General features: G+C 42.3%; 1 protein-coding gene across 2 annotated transcripts in view; it reads left to right on the forward strand.

The window, feature by feature from the left end:
* Positions 1 to 4,041: 4,041 nt before the first annotated feature.
* The window catches only part of UXS1 (UDP-glucuronate decarboxylase 1), a 270,558-nt gene continuing 260,023 nt past the window's right edge, over positions 4,042 to 14,576 (forward strand). For both annotated transcript variants that reach the window (XM_069204467.1, XM_069204466.1), the window contains exon 1: positions 4,042 to 4,275. In XM_069204467.1, the coding sequence (XP_069060568.1) occupies positions 4,182 to 4,275 (94 nt within the window). In that variant the 5' untranslated portion in view covers positions 4,042 to 4,181. The remainder of the gene's footprint in view (positions 4,276 to 14,576) is intronic.

The raw sequence follows: 14,576 nt of genomic DNA on the forward strand, positions 1-14,576 counted from the left end.
TGGTCCGTCTGGACCTTCAGGATGCTTATCTTTCAGTCCCCATTCATCCGAGTCACAGAAAATATCTTCAATTTCAATGGCTAGGTCAGTCGTATCAGTTTTCCTCCCTTCCATTCGGCCTATCTTCCGCACCTTGGTGCTTCACCAAGTTAATGAAGCCGGTCACGGCTCATCTCAGGTCTTTAGGCATCAGACTCCTAATTTATCTCGACGACATCCGCTTATTACATCAAGATCGTTCCACTCGCTCATCTCATTTGCAAATAACTTGCTCCCTTCTGTCCCAACTCGGTTTTCTTCTCAACTAAGCAAAGTCAAATACTCTCCCATCTCAAAGGATAGACTTCTTAGGGTTTGAGATAGACTCCTCTTCCTCTACTCTCCATCTCCCGTCACAAAAAGTACATACCATAAAGACAGAAATTCGGAAAACACTCAGCAGATCTCAAATTTTTCTCAGAGCTCTGGCCAGGATTGTGGGTCTTCTGTCTGCTTCAATTAAGGCCATTTTTCCTGGCCCTCTCCATTACCGCGCTCTTCAGAGGCTCAAAATCAGACATCTCAGAAGAGGTCTTGCCTATTCGGAGATGGTAGCTCTCGATCACGAGTCTCGTTTAGAACTTCAATGGTGGATAGACCATTTAGACGCCTGGAACAGCAGGGCTATTTTTCCATCAGCCCCGATCTTGTGTTAGAGTCCGATGCAAGCCTGACGGGTTGGGGCACCCGCTGTGGCTCAATCTCGACTTGGGGTACATGGTCACTTGAGGAGTCCAGATTGCACATCAATTATTTAGATATGCTTGCGGGGTCCTTTGCAATCAAAAGTCTAGCAAAGGACAGAGTGCAGTGTACCATCCTCCTCCGCATGGACAATGTTTCGGCTGTCCGTTACATAAACCATCTTGAAGGAACCAGATCGAAGCCCTTAGCAGACCTGGTAAAAAGTCTTTGGGAGTGTTGCCTCCTCAACGAAATATCCCTCTCAGCAGAATATCTTCCAGGCTCCCTCAACCAAACGGCGGACTGGCACTCGCGCTTCCTCAAAGACTACAGCGATTGGAAGCTTCATCCCTCAGTTTTCCGTTCTATACTTCACAAATGGGGCCCTTTTCCCATAGACCTTTTCGCTTACTGTCTCAACTCTCAGTTGCCCCTCTTTTTCAGTTGGCGTCCAGACCCTTCCGCTTTGGCCTCGAACGCTTTTCTACAAGACTGGTCCCAAACGACCAATTATGCATTTCCTCCTTTCTTAATGATCACCAGGGTATTGGCCCAGATCAGGCGCCAGAAGGCCACATCAGTGCTGGTGGTCCCTTTCTGGCAGTCGCAAATTTGGTTTCCCCCTCTCTTGGAATTGGAAATAGACTCCCCCCTCCTTCACCCTTCGTTCCCTTCTCTTCTTCTGGACCCGCGCGCGAATCCTCATCCCCTTGTCATCAACAACACTCTTCAGCTTTCGGCATGGAAGGTGTCGGGAATTCCCGACCTTCCATCCCAATTTCGGATGAAGCTGCGGACCTCATCAGTAAGGCCTGGGCCCCAGGTACAAGAAAGGCATATAGTTCCGCCTGGTCGCTTTGGTCTAGCTGGTGTGTGGGAAGGGACCTCGATCCAGTTTCAGCAGATATAAATTATGTAATTAATTTTTTGGCTGCACAGGCTGGCTTAGGTAAATCATACAGGACGATCAATCTATATCGATCAGCGATTTCCATGCACCATGATCACATCAATCGGAAACCTGTGGGGGAACATCCCCTTCTTTGCCGCTTGTTAAAGGGAGTAAAATGTTCTTGTCCTCCTCTACTAAATACTCAAAGTTGTGGGATGTGAATGTAGTACTGAATTTGTTTTTATCTTGGCAAGATAATTATGAGTTGTCTTTAAAAATGCTTTCTGCCAAACTCACTATGTTACTCTGTTTAGTTTCCATCAAACGTTTATCTGATGTTCTAGCTCTAGATGTTTCTTCTCAACAGTTTGCCCCTACAGGGGTATTAATTTCTGTTCACAAACGCACCAAATCTAATTTGCATACAGTTTTTTACCCATATTTTCCCAATCAACCCAAGTTATGTGTTGGACAATGTCTTATATGTTACGGAGAACGCACGGCTAATCTCAGAACGTCTTCTTTTTCCCAGTTGCTTATTTCTTTTCGCAAACCCCACAAGCCTGTTTCCTCAGCAACTCTTGCCAGATGGGTTCGCTGGGTAATGTATCTGGCGGGTATAGATACCTCTGTTTTTGGGGCTCATTCCACTAGAGGTGCTATGGTCTCCCAGGCCTTTTGGGTTGGTTCTAGCTTGGAAGACATTCTGAGATCAGCCGATTGGTCTAATGATAATGTTTTCAGAACATTCTATTGTAAACCTGTACATACTGCAACTTCTGTAGTGATTAATATGCTTTAAAAAAGCATAATAGGAGCCTCCGTTCTTGACATAAAATGTAGATTTTCCTAGTAATTTATGACGGAAAGTCTTAATTTTATTAAAGACACGGAGGCGAGTATTATCCCGCCTCAAGTAGGACAATTTCCTGATTTTGTCTTCTTTTCCCTCCCTCACAGCAACATCCTCGACATCTCAACCAGCTACCTGCTCGGATCCTGGTTCTACCGAGCTCGTACGCTCCCTCTGAAGTCCTGACTTCGTTCCAGTGGAGTCTCCCGAACATTTCCCGACTTTCTCCTCGTTTCTTCTTTTGCTTGAACTTTGTTCAGGAACTTTGTTCTTTGATTTTGGCAGTTGCAATTATTTTCACTATTTTTCGGTTGTTTTCACACATGGACTAACCTCTTGCATCAAGAAAGAGGGCTGGTCGCAGTCAAGCTTAGTGGTCACGTATGCCCGTGTATTGTGATTGGTGCATCTGTTCCTTTTGTGTTCTCCCATTGGCTTTTCTATTTTTTAAGCCCCATGGAAGTTGTAGTTTCTTGACTGCTGCTATTTAAAATAAAGCAAGTTAGAGAAGCATAATACTCGCCTCTGTGTCTTTAATAAAAATTAAGACTTTCCGTCATAAATTACTAGGAAAATCTACATTGTTGCATCTGGACAAAGAAAGAGTAAGTGACATTAGGGGTCAAGGCTTTTATGGACAAACAGCACGAGTGATGATTAGAGCATGTGATCTATGTCATGAGCATCATGAGAAATGTAGTTTGTTTTCTTTATTTTAATTGGCTGCTGTGTTTGGAGCAGTAAAGAAGATGATAGCATAATCCTCGCCTCTGTGTCCTTAATAGAATTGAAAATTCTTGACGCGTAAGATAGAAATGTTTCTCTAACTCAAGCAAAAGCGAGACCTATTGCAGTGCAAATGCTTGTTAGGACGTGCGCTCTAGTTGATTTTTAAACTATCAGGGAAGAGCAATAATGTTTCAGTGATGTTCAAAAACTGCCAAATTTAATACATGCCTTTAAACGCAGTGACATAATATGCTATACTAAGGTGAAACTACTCTGTTTATAGAATTTTAAAACGATCTTATAATAGTTTCACTTGATTTTTCTTGCTCGATTTAGATATTAAACTTTTCCGGGGCCCTGCTAGTGTCCACGCTCTTAGAGCCAACTTGGCTCGGCTCTCCCTGTTAATTTGTTGGTTCGCATACTTCCAACAATAAAACGAGAACATAAGCCTCAGGGCAGAACTACTACTACGCCTTTGGGGGTGCAGTGCGGCTCCGTGCTATATAACTATGGTTCAAGTGAGGCTCAATTGCATTCATTCTATAGACGTTCAGGAAGCTTTTCAAATTTTCTACAGGACAAAGGTGAGTCGGTGTTACTTCCGCGGCATTTACCAGCTAAGTAGAAATGTCAGGCTTTCTCACGACTGCATATCTGGCGTCAAGCGACAACTAAAACTACCCAGCCTCTGTGTTAGGTGACGTCTCTATGACTCCTCTTGCAAGATGCACGCACCACGACTTTTAACTCCTCCTACAATTTCCTTGTACGCTAATGACAATCACGCATGCGCCTTACGATCGTCTGGAACTTTTTTTTTTTTTTGGTTTGCTCTGCAGGGAAGTGACTTCTACGCCTGCGCGGTGTCCCGGATGGTCATGATAGTGACCGTGGACGCTGTTCCCTTCTTCGTTTAGCAGAGTAGTGTGACGCCGGGTTTCATGAGACCGACTGTCTCGCTGAGTCGCTGCCTGGCCTGGGATGCTGAGGAAGCGGATGCAGCGTCTGCTGAGTATAATCAATAGGAAAATGATGAAGCTGCTGATCGGACTGGCTCTAATCGCCTATGTGGCCTGTGAGTTTGAGGGGTGGGCTTCGTTAATTGCTGGTAGTTCTTGCACTGGATCTCGCTGCATCATTTCTCTTGTCTCTTCCAGGGCCAGGGCTCCTCACAATTTGCAATACTTTAATTTTAGTGCGTTTCGATACTCGAGCCTCCAGCAACCCCTGCTCTCTGTCCTTCCTCCCCTCTCGTTGGGGGCAGGTAGCTCCCGCCTCTCTGTTTGCACACGTGGCCGTTGCCCCCTCCCCTTAAGCTCATTCCATCGTGTCACCATCCTTAGTGGTTACCCGTCCTTCCCACGCCCTGATAACGGTGCAAATAAAGTAGGACATTCGATTCTTCGCTGCAGACTCTGATGACCGTTTACTACGTTTTTTCACATGTATTGGTGTGGTCGGTGTATGTTTTTTGACGGGCATAGCTCTTCAACCTGCTGGTAATTTTGTCTGCATGCCGGGACGGTTTTCTAGCGATATCCTTTTTGGCCTTTATAATGTCTTGGTCTGTCCTAGTATTTGAAGTAACTTTACTTGGTACAATATCACGTGCTTGTTCCGCTAGGAGTCTAGCTTTTTTAAAATAAGCCTTATGCCAACAGCATTCTGGAAAAACATAACTCATCATCTGACATTTCGCTAAAAGAAATGCTTCAATATAGCGGGATTTTAGTGCCGTTTTTTATGAGTAGAGGTATAGGGAAGGCTGTTTATTTTGAGATCACTTTAAATTGGATTCTTTGGACCGCTGTCTTGCCTGATTCCATACTGCACAGCTGAACCGGCAGTTGCAAGCAAGATGTGCATCATCACCATTCACTGTGGAACACTGTTCACATGCCCTAAGTTCCTCCTCAAGAGATTCTGTTACATCAACAAACGCACCCAAAAAGTTAATTCAAGCTAATTAGATGTACATCAATAGCGGTGTACACCGGTTGCCCACATCTTTTTGTGTGTGCAAAATGTTGCCTATAGACTAAGTTTAATAAGTATAGCCCTGCTTAACCTGTCAACAACAGTGCTGACCTAAACATATACTTGTTTCCCACAGGTACATCCCAGCAGACCATTCTTGGGTCGGTCCACCATGTGGACAAGTGCTGTGGAGTTGCTAACTATTATAGTTCAGGCCTCGAAAAGTCATAAAAATGATGAGACCTGCAGGTCGAGTAGCTTGAATAATCTACTTGACCTAACTGTAAATTACTTGACCCAGAAACGTGTCTCAAATTGTGTGATCTAGGCAAATATTGTATTTTATAGTCTCCTTTTTCTTCATTCTCACATGTGAGTGTAGCTTCAGATATGTTAATTCAGCATTTCTGCTGTAAACCCCAGCCCCCTTTTGTTTGATTAGATACACTAAACGTTTCCTCCATGTATAATAAATCTAGCCCACATATAGGGTACACATAATCCATGAATGACTTGCCTCTTAGTTAACTAATAGCTTTGCCATCAGGGCAGGAGTGTTTCTCAGTGTGTTTAAGCACTCACTGTTAATAAATATATTACTAAACCATGATGTGTTAGTGCACTGTCATTTACAGACAGTAAATTTCCAAGAAATGTCTAAAACCTTCCCACCAACTTGCAGCTTTACTGATAAAACTATACAGTGTATTAACAATCATTTGTAAAAATTGGGTTTCAGAAAACATTTATCATTTGCACATCACCAGCTAAAGTGTTCTGACTTCTTTTCATCCTATTAAAATATTTTATTTCATCACACACAAGTACATAAAATGGTCCTTCACAGCTACTGAAATATATTTTGAAATGTTTGTAAAGTTGACTTAGTTATATAAATGTTTTGTGCTTGGAAAAACCTGATACCAGCAGCCTATCATTTCACACAGGTCAGACAATTCACCATACCAAATTCTGGAACTCTAGTCACAAGGTAAAGTATTTGCATTTCAAGAAGGCAGACTGACTTTTGACCTCTGTCTCTGAACACTGAGCAAATGTGTGAAGAATAAGATTTAAAGGCATCTTAACTATTAGTTTAGCTTCTGACTGAACCGACCACCTGTTCTTTGTCTACTCATATAGTTAGTTAGCTATCTTTATTTTGGTAAAAGAAAATACCATCAAAGCACATAAGTAAAACACATAAATACATCAAGAGATAAAAGAATCATAAAACCTCTAGCTAATAGTGGCGAGCAATAAATATATACATTTTACCACATGCAAAATCAATGTAAGAATAAAATGCAATATAACAAAATATGTTTAAAAGTTGAAAAAACAGTATTAGGATCATAACTACAAGGATACATACAGCACATCTCATGTTCTTAATTGGAAACTAATTCTCATAGGTCATCGCTAAAATATTAGATTTCAATTTGCAATTGCTGATACGTAACAGCTATAATACTATGTATCATAATTGACACTCCAGAGATTTACGTCTAATGGGCCAAATTGCCTCCAAGAATTTTGCCAATGAACATGCCACATTTCTGTGCACGTTTAGTTTAAAAATCCTGAGGGCTAGTATCCCGCTCCTAAAACCCATGGACCTGCAGAGTGGTATAAGCCAGTGTGCCCTCCACTTATAATAAGCGGGGAAATGAAATAAAACCTGGGCTATATGTTCAGCAACTCCCCATCCCATGGGACATAAATTGTTGTCAGTGACAGATATAGTCCATTTACAAGTAAAAGTGCAAAGTGTTAATGTTCCTAGCCTAAATCTAATGTAAAGTGCACATGCTAAGGGAGATACAATCAGATCCATAAAATGCTCAAATTCATAGCAGCATTTCAGTGATAAAAAGCTATCAGGCTAAGTGAGGGGACCTCTGCTAATTTTTCCATTTGTACACTCAACCAATATGCATCTTTCACAATCTGCGCGGCATTTTTTTGGAAGACGGGAAGGATCTGTCCAATAATCTCCCAACCCAAGGTTAACAAAGGTTGTTCTGACGTAATTACACCACCTAACTTTCTTTAAAGCTTGCATGCTCATCAGGGCACTAAGCCCAGCTCTGTGTGGGCCAAAAGTGTCCAAGGACCATATCTTGATCCAGTGCATCAATGGCCTTAAAGCGGCAATATGCGAGATAGGGTGAAGATTTTTAGTAGCACTTTCATGAAGAGATTTTTGACTTTCTCCAAATCATTCAAATAACAATGACCCCGTAACTCTGCACCATATAATACCCTCCCTTGCTTGAGCTTTATATATCTCTATTGCAGGAGTAATTGCAAAGCTGGGAGATTTTGCAGCATATCTCAAAATACACCCAGATTTTTGTTTTAAACTCAACAGATTTCGACAAGTGGGCCTGCCACGTATGGGAGCCCTCCAATCTTATTCCCAGATAATCGAAGTCGGTTACTCTTTCCAAAACGTCTCCCTACAAACATATCTTCCTCCTCATTTTTTGTTTTGGATCACCAAACACCATATACTTGGTTTTAGAAGTAATTATTTCCAGACCGTAGTCTTTGCAGAAACCTGTGAACTTCTCAAGCAGATTGGTGATACCTGAGGCAGTTTGAAAAAATAAGAAAGTATCGTCTGCAAACAGCAAGCAGGGAATCCTCACCCCCTCTATTTTAGGTGCATCACTGACACAATCCATTAAATAGGAAATATAAGCATTAATAAACAGTAGAAAGAGTCTAGGGGCCAGCACACATCCCTGCTTCACCCCTCTGCGTATTGGGATCTCACCCGTTAAGTCCTCTTTTGTCCCCCATCAAATTCTAGCATAGCTCCTAGAATACAGTTCTTTGAGGAGATTTAGCAGAGGGCCCGGTACTCCAACTTTATTCATGACTTCCCAGAGTTTTCTGCGTGGAACCAAATCAAAGGCAGACCTAAGGTCTACAAATGCAACAAAAAGTTTCCTAGCCTCCACGTCCACCATCTTCTATTTGATTGTAAGGAAGTGAAAGGCCTGGGCAACAGTGCTAATCTTCTGCCTAAAGCCTGCCTGTAAATGGCTAAGTACTGGATTATCTTCCATCCATTCCTTAAGCCTACTCAGTACCTGGGAACAAAATGTTTTTTGTAAATTATCCAGGAGGCTAATTGGTCTGTAATTTCCCGGTACACCCCTCTCTCCTTTTTTTATAAATAGGTACGATAATTGCTCCCTTCCAGGTCCGAGGGTGAATGCCACTTGCCAGGACGGCATTTGACACCCTGTTGACATAGGAACCCCAGTAGACAAGATCTGGTTTAAACATGTCTGCGGGCACACCATCCAATCCAATCTTTGTCTACTCACCAGAAGGGACGAGTGAGATCTAATAATAGCTTGACCTCGTAAAATTAAACTTGCCATAGCGAGTGATCGAGTAGATTTTTCGAGCCCTGTAGTTACAATTTCCGTAACAAACTACAATACAAAGATTCTGAGAGATTGTACGCAAAGATGGTAAAAAATTGTGTAACACTTTTTTTCTTTTTGCTCTCAAACATTCAGAAGTAGTCAACCTTTCTTCCCAAATGTGTTGCCCATAACTGGCGTTGGCACAGTATTTTACAAAGGTCTAAAAAAATAAAACTTATATTTGCCACTATGTAGATTTCATGTAGCATGTTGTGGCAATTCTAGTTTTTACTTGTCAAGCTATTATTATCAGTACTGAGGGTCAGCGTACAACAGCCACTTGTCCTGTCCTCATTCTTCGTAGTTTGTAGGACAGAAGGTTACGTTCTAGTGAGTCTTGTGTTTTTGTGCTGTTTAGACCCCTGTAAATTAGTGTCATCTGTGTTCCCTCCAGGATCCCGATAATAGATCCTACAAAAGATTGCAGTGTCATCTCTTTCTATAATATCCTGCTATATTATCCTTTTCTGTAAGGGCTGCCTGTCTTTTTTATATCCTCAGTCCACTCTTAAGTTTCTCCTTATTCTCTTACGGTGTGTTCCACTTTTTTTCTTTCCTTTACCCCCACTCCATTCTTCTTGCTCTTCCTCCCTCTCTTGGTTTTCTCATTTAATTCCCTCCATCTTGCTTTCTCTTCCTTGTGTTTCTTTCTAGCCTTTTTTTTCTCACCTGCAGTAGCTTTCACATATAATTTCCCCTTCTGTTTTTCATTTCACTCCAAGTATTAGGTTTGCCTCCCAAAGTTGACCAAGTTGAGGAAAAATGTGTGGCCATTGAACGGGAATGGTGTACCCACTTGTCCGTTCTGGCCCAACTCTTCTATGAAGCATTTCAAAAGTCATGGGGATACATTTTACTTAGAAAAGCAGTTCATTATCTGGGAAAACTCACACATTTGACATGTTCAAAGTTAATGATTGTGCAGATAAGTGGCTATCGACCAAACAAGGCATTATTGATCTATATAGCTCCTTAATGCTTCTTAATTTAGACTCCCACTCTTTGAAATAACTTGTGAAATTCCAGATTATGTAGCTGATGTCTCACTGCTCCATTTCTGTCCTAAGAGCTCTAATGTCGTCCTCTTCATGAGCATGCGAAAGGACCTAATTTGGCTGAACATCATTCCTGATGATTGATTGTTTGGTGTAAAATATCTTACCACCCAGCTGCCATTTTGGTCAGTCTCACTTCTATGTAAAGTCAGTCAGCAGTTTTCTTCCCTCTGCTTCTCCTTACCTCTAATTTTGATGAACATTCAACCTCTTTTTCAGGACTTATCATGAAAGTGCAGTCAGTTCTCCCATGAGCTCTATTTTCTTCAGCTACTAAAATGACTGCAGTTTGGATTTTGGCAGCTTGATTGTTTTACAATAGCCCTTACAACCTTCTCCAGCTTTCTGACATCAAGGAGCCATGTGCCCCCTCTCCCCAAGCCTTGATAGGCCCTGTGGACCTCTTCCCCAAGACCATTTCTAAAAATAATGGGGATGGGCGAGACCCCTCCCGATAGCTGTAATCGGCTCTGGGGACCCTATCCCCTGGGCCACTTATTTAAATAAAAGACTGGGGGGGGCCTGTGGCCTTTCTCCCTGAGCCCCTATTGACCCCAGGGACCCATTCCTCCTGGGGCCACATTTGAATAACGTGGAGGGGCGAGTGTGACCCCCCCGTAGCCTTGCTAGGCCCTGTGGATTCCATCTCCTAGAGCCGCTCTATTAAATAAAAGGGAGGGGCACACATGACTACCCCCCCCCCCCCCGAACCAATTTCGTCCCTATGGCCCGGTGTCATTTTCAGGGGATGGAAGCGCGCCCCCTCACTCAGCTCTATGTGCACACATAAACAAGTGCTTACATCATTTAAACAAAACACATGTTATGTGCATAGTAAAGTCCCACTTTCTAAAGCACCTGAAAATGGCCCATGTGGTACTTAGATATATATCGTTAAGACTGTGGAGTAAAGGTACCATACCCTGGTAGCCACATTCTTCTTTCCTCCAGTCATTAGAACAGTGGTCTGCTCAACCAAAATGTATGCCACTCTCATTCCAAAATGCCACAGTTAAATCTATAGATCAGTTCTCCTTGCGCTTCAGTCTTAATGTTGTCATTCTCAGGCTCTTATAGACGTACATTCATGACAGTTACCTTTTCGGTCCTTTTTCCCTATACCTGACCGCCTTCAGTGATATTGTTCCTCCACAGTTCTCTCCTTTAATTTTAAATTCTATGTATATGACAGTCACACATAGATCCTACTACTCTTTTATAGTTTGTGTCCTGAATATCTGTCAGCCATCAGGCTTTTGATTTCCACTTCTTAAGACTCTGTTCCTCTAAGAAGGTAATCCTCTAGTTCCTTGCCTAGGGGCTCCCCATCCACCTCTTTTACACAGTTGCTGTCTTGCTTACGTCAAAATCATCTTTTTCCAGGAACATTGAAATCGATTGTGCAACTGCATCAGGTCTTTAGCTTCTCACCTTTTCCAAAATCTCCCGCACCTTCCCTTTCTGGCAGCTAACACCTTGATCAGTAGACTGGTTGTGAGTATACTTTAACTGTAAGAACCTAGAGGCGTCCCTGAGCCCTATTTCCTTCTCTCTGTCCCATTGCTTCCACTCAGTACATTTCACTACTGTTCTACGCCAGTGGTTTCCAACCTCTTGACTTCTGCGGACCCCCATTTTATCGTTCCAGGAAGCCCGACCAAATCATTATTGGAATCCGGGGACCCCACCCCCCACAGAGTCATTACTAAAAGCTAGGGACCTAATCTGTTAATAATATTCAAATTTCGAAGCAGTTGTGGACTGCCTGAGGAGGCTTCGCAGACCCCTAGGGGTCCCCAGACTACAGGTTGGGATTCACTGTTGTACATTATGTAGTTGCTCAGTTTTCCAGCCAACAAATGTTATCACCATTCAGGATGTACAGGGTACATTAGGAGAAAATCCTCCTTAATTCAAAACCATCTATGGCACCCCCCCTATCTCTTTCACTCTGATGTCTGCCACAACCAGCCCTCTTCCCCCTATTTCTCATATATTTTTCTCTTAGATTTAACAAAGTTTGACTGTGCACACTAGCTGTTCCGGTATTGGAGCTGCTTAACTCACTAATACTCCCTTGTGGATTTCAAAAGAACCCTAAATAAACATTCTCATATCCGGAGAACCTGGACTCTGGATAATCTTTAACCTGCCTCCACTCACCTGCCCCCCCCCATACACCATACTCCACCAATGCTAACTACCATTGCATTGTAGATATCGCTCTAACATACATATGTGGTTACTGTGGTTCAGTTGATCTGGATGAAGATCAAACTGAGTAAGCCACTTCTTGTGGCCCCCAGTTGCTACTCCCTTTTCTCTTTCATATTGACAAAACGAATGGCATACACCATGTTGATTGTTCCAACGTGGTGAGTGCCTTTTTTATCCAATTTTCTTAAAGTTTGATTTCTTTTCGATGTCTTAAATCCTGTGACAATTGCGTGTTGTTGTCCCCCCCACCCCCTTTCAACTTTGCCAAAAGATTTTGTGGCACCTTTCCTGGATCCCTGCCTCCTTTCACTTTCCTCCCGCCTGCTTCTCCACCCACCTCCTTGACCTATGTGTTTTCCTCTGGTTCTAGCCCATCCCCTCCTGCTCTCTATTTTTCTGTTTGATTATTTTCCTGTTTGATTTCTCTTGCTCCCACCACCACCCATATTATGTACTCCGCACTACACTGTCACCTTTTACCTTTGTTTCTTTTCATTCCTTTGTGCCTAAATCAGTTGAGTTGATAGAAACTAACATTTCAGTAACAACTCAAGTTGGCCTTTAAGGAAAATGAGCTAAAACGGTGTTGCAGTAATATTAAGATAAGACAAGTTGGTTTGGAGCTGCAGCGTGTGACGTTCAGGTCTTCGCTCAGTTGAACAGCTGACTCAAAAGTGGTCAATTGCTTGAAAAGAAACTTGAGCAAAGGCGACTGCTTGAATACAGTAGAGCTCTCACCAGGTTGTTTTCAATCAGCAAGTTGAGCAACAATGTATCATTTCGTGGGGTATGTAACTAACTCTTTGCAATGCTGTGTCAAAATCTCTGACTGAATGCAGGTACCTGTAGAGACTCTATACTTGCTAGATGGCTTAGCGAGGCGTGAGTCCTGGCTGGATGTGAAGGTACTCTCAGGTTCAAATCTTAAGGATTAGTTTGACAGTTCAATCTACAGGAAGCAGTTTTTTTCTGGGCTAGTTTTCAGGACTGAACCAGTTTTCCTTAAGTAATCTGTTTAAGCAGGCTCTTCTCAGGGCCCTTGGGGCTCAGTCTCGTTGGGAAGTTCCTACTGCAGAAGATACCACCTCACAGTAGGCAGGCTCTTTCAGCTCTGCAGCATCATGGCATAGGTATCACCAGTGGGCGTTCTCTTCTCTGGTGCTTATTCATAATATTTGTGTGGACAGGAATTTCATGCTGCCTGTTTGGGTGAGGAGTGCTGGAAACAAGTTCAAGACGGACCCGGAGACAGAAGTTTATAAGATCTTTGGAGGGCAGTTGGGAATTTTTCAGCACAGTAGACAGGAAAGCCTTATTTTCTTCTTCAGCTCCTGTCTGGTACCCTCTGCGGGGGCCCACGCAGGTTGTTCTAAAGGATAAACCCGTTTACTATTAGTGGTGTACTTCTAAGTCATTTCTAATTATTCTGCGTGCTTCCTATATTCCTATTTTTTCACAAATCAATCCCAGAGTTACATGCTGAGGTGATGGAATTTGTGTCTTAAATACACAGTTATCCTCTGTCCTCCAACGTCATCCATGTCCCTTCCACTTCATCCCTTTAAGCTTCATCTGAAAACAACAGTCTGCATCACTAGGCAATACATGGTTCCCTCAGGAAAAGGGCTCCAGTAAGTATCTTCTTCCAGTACTGTCGAAGGGACAGTGTATTCAGATTCTGCCCATCAAATGTTTGCAATGTTCTGTGGCAAGTTCTTCCTGCCATCCTGTTTTTTATTTGTGAGACCCAGTTGAAGAGCCTACTGAAGACATCCACATTTATCAAATGTGAAGTGAGGGTAATTCGAGGCAGAAATGTCGGTTGTTCGAATGCCCTGTAGCTGAGTATACACAGAATATGTAAAAATACCACAAACTGCTGTCTACTCAGTATAACCATAATCGGCCTTCACTAATAATCTTTTAATTCGTTTCCTGAATATTTTGTTCTGATTGACTATTCCGTTCAACAGTTACATATATAATGGCCTATGACGTAACATGGGTATACTCCAGTCACATAGGTTGGTAGTACAGCATGAAATTTAAACTACATTTTATGGTTTTAAGTTTATGGGTCAGTCTATTCTTCACGACTGCTTTTCTTGCATGTACACTTGACATCTGCTTCGATATCCTGTACAGAAATTCCTGGCTTGTACAGGTGCCTACTGTGGTCATTTTGCGGAATAAAAAGTGCTCACCTTTTTAAAAGTTAAAACGTGACCTCGCCTAATGAAAGTGTACTGCGCAGCCAATGTCAAAGTACCAGATAAAGAGTAAATAGCCAGGGGATTTTCTGACTCAACCCATCTGTAATGTTGTACTTATGGACTAGCATGAAGAAATAAACAGCACTTTTTTTTAGAAGGCTAATTTATACAATATATGAACATAGAAATTCTGTGTCTGCAGAGCGTAAAGTTAGTTTGTTCATTATAGACGCCACAGTGTTTCTGGCCTATTGGATTTTGTTAATCTTAAATGCATTAAGTGGCTGGGATAGTCCACAAATACACCATAAAAATCATGATTGCAGGACTAGGGGTTTCAGATGTTCTGGATTTTACTGAAGAGAGTATTGGAAGAGAGTAATACTGATTCTAGCATTTTGTATGCTAATGATTTGAAGGTTGGCAAAGTGAATTTTATCATAGCTGAAACTTGGTAGAATCTGTTTG

Source organism: Pleurodeles waltl, chromosome 8 (genome assembly GCF_031143425.1).
Source record: "Pleurodeles waltl isolate 20211129_DDA chromosome 8, aPleWal1.hap1.20221129, whole genome shotgun sequence".
Lineage (NCBI taxonomy): Eukaryota > Metazoa > Chordata > Amphibia > Caudata > Salamandridae > Pleurodeles > Pleurodeles waltl.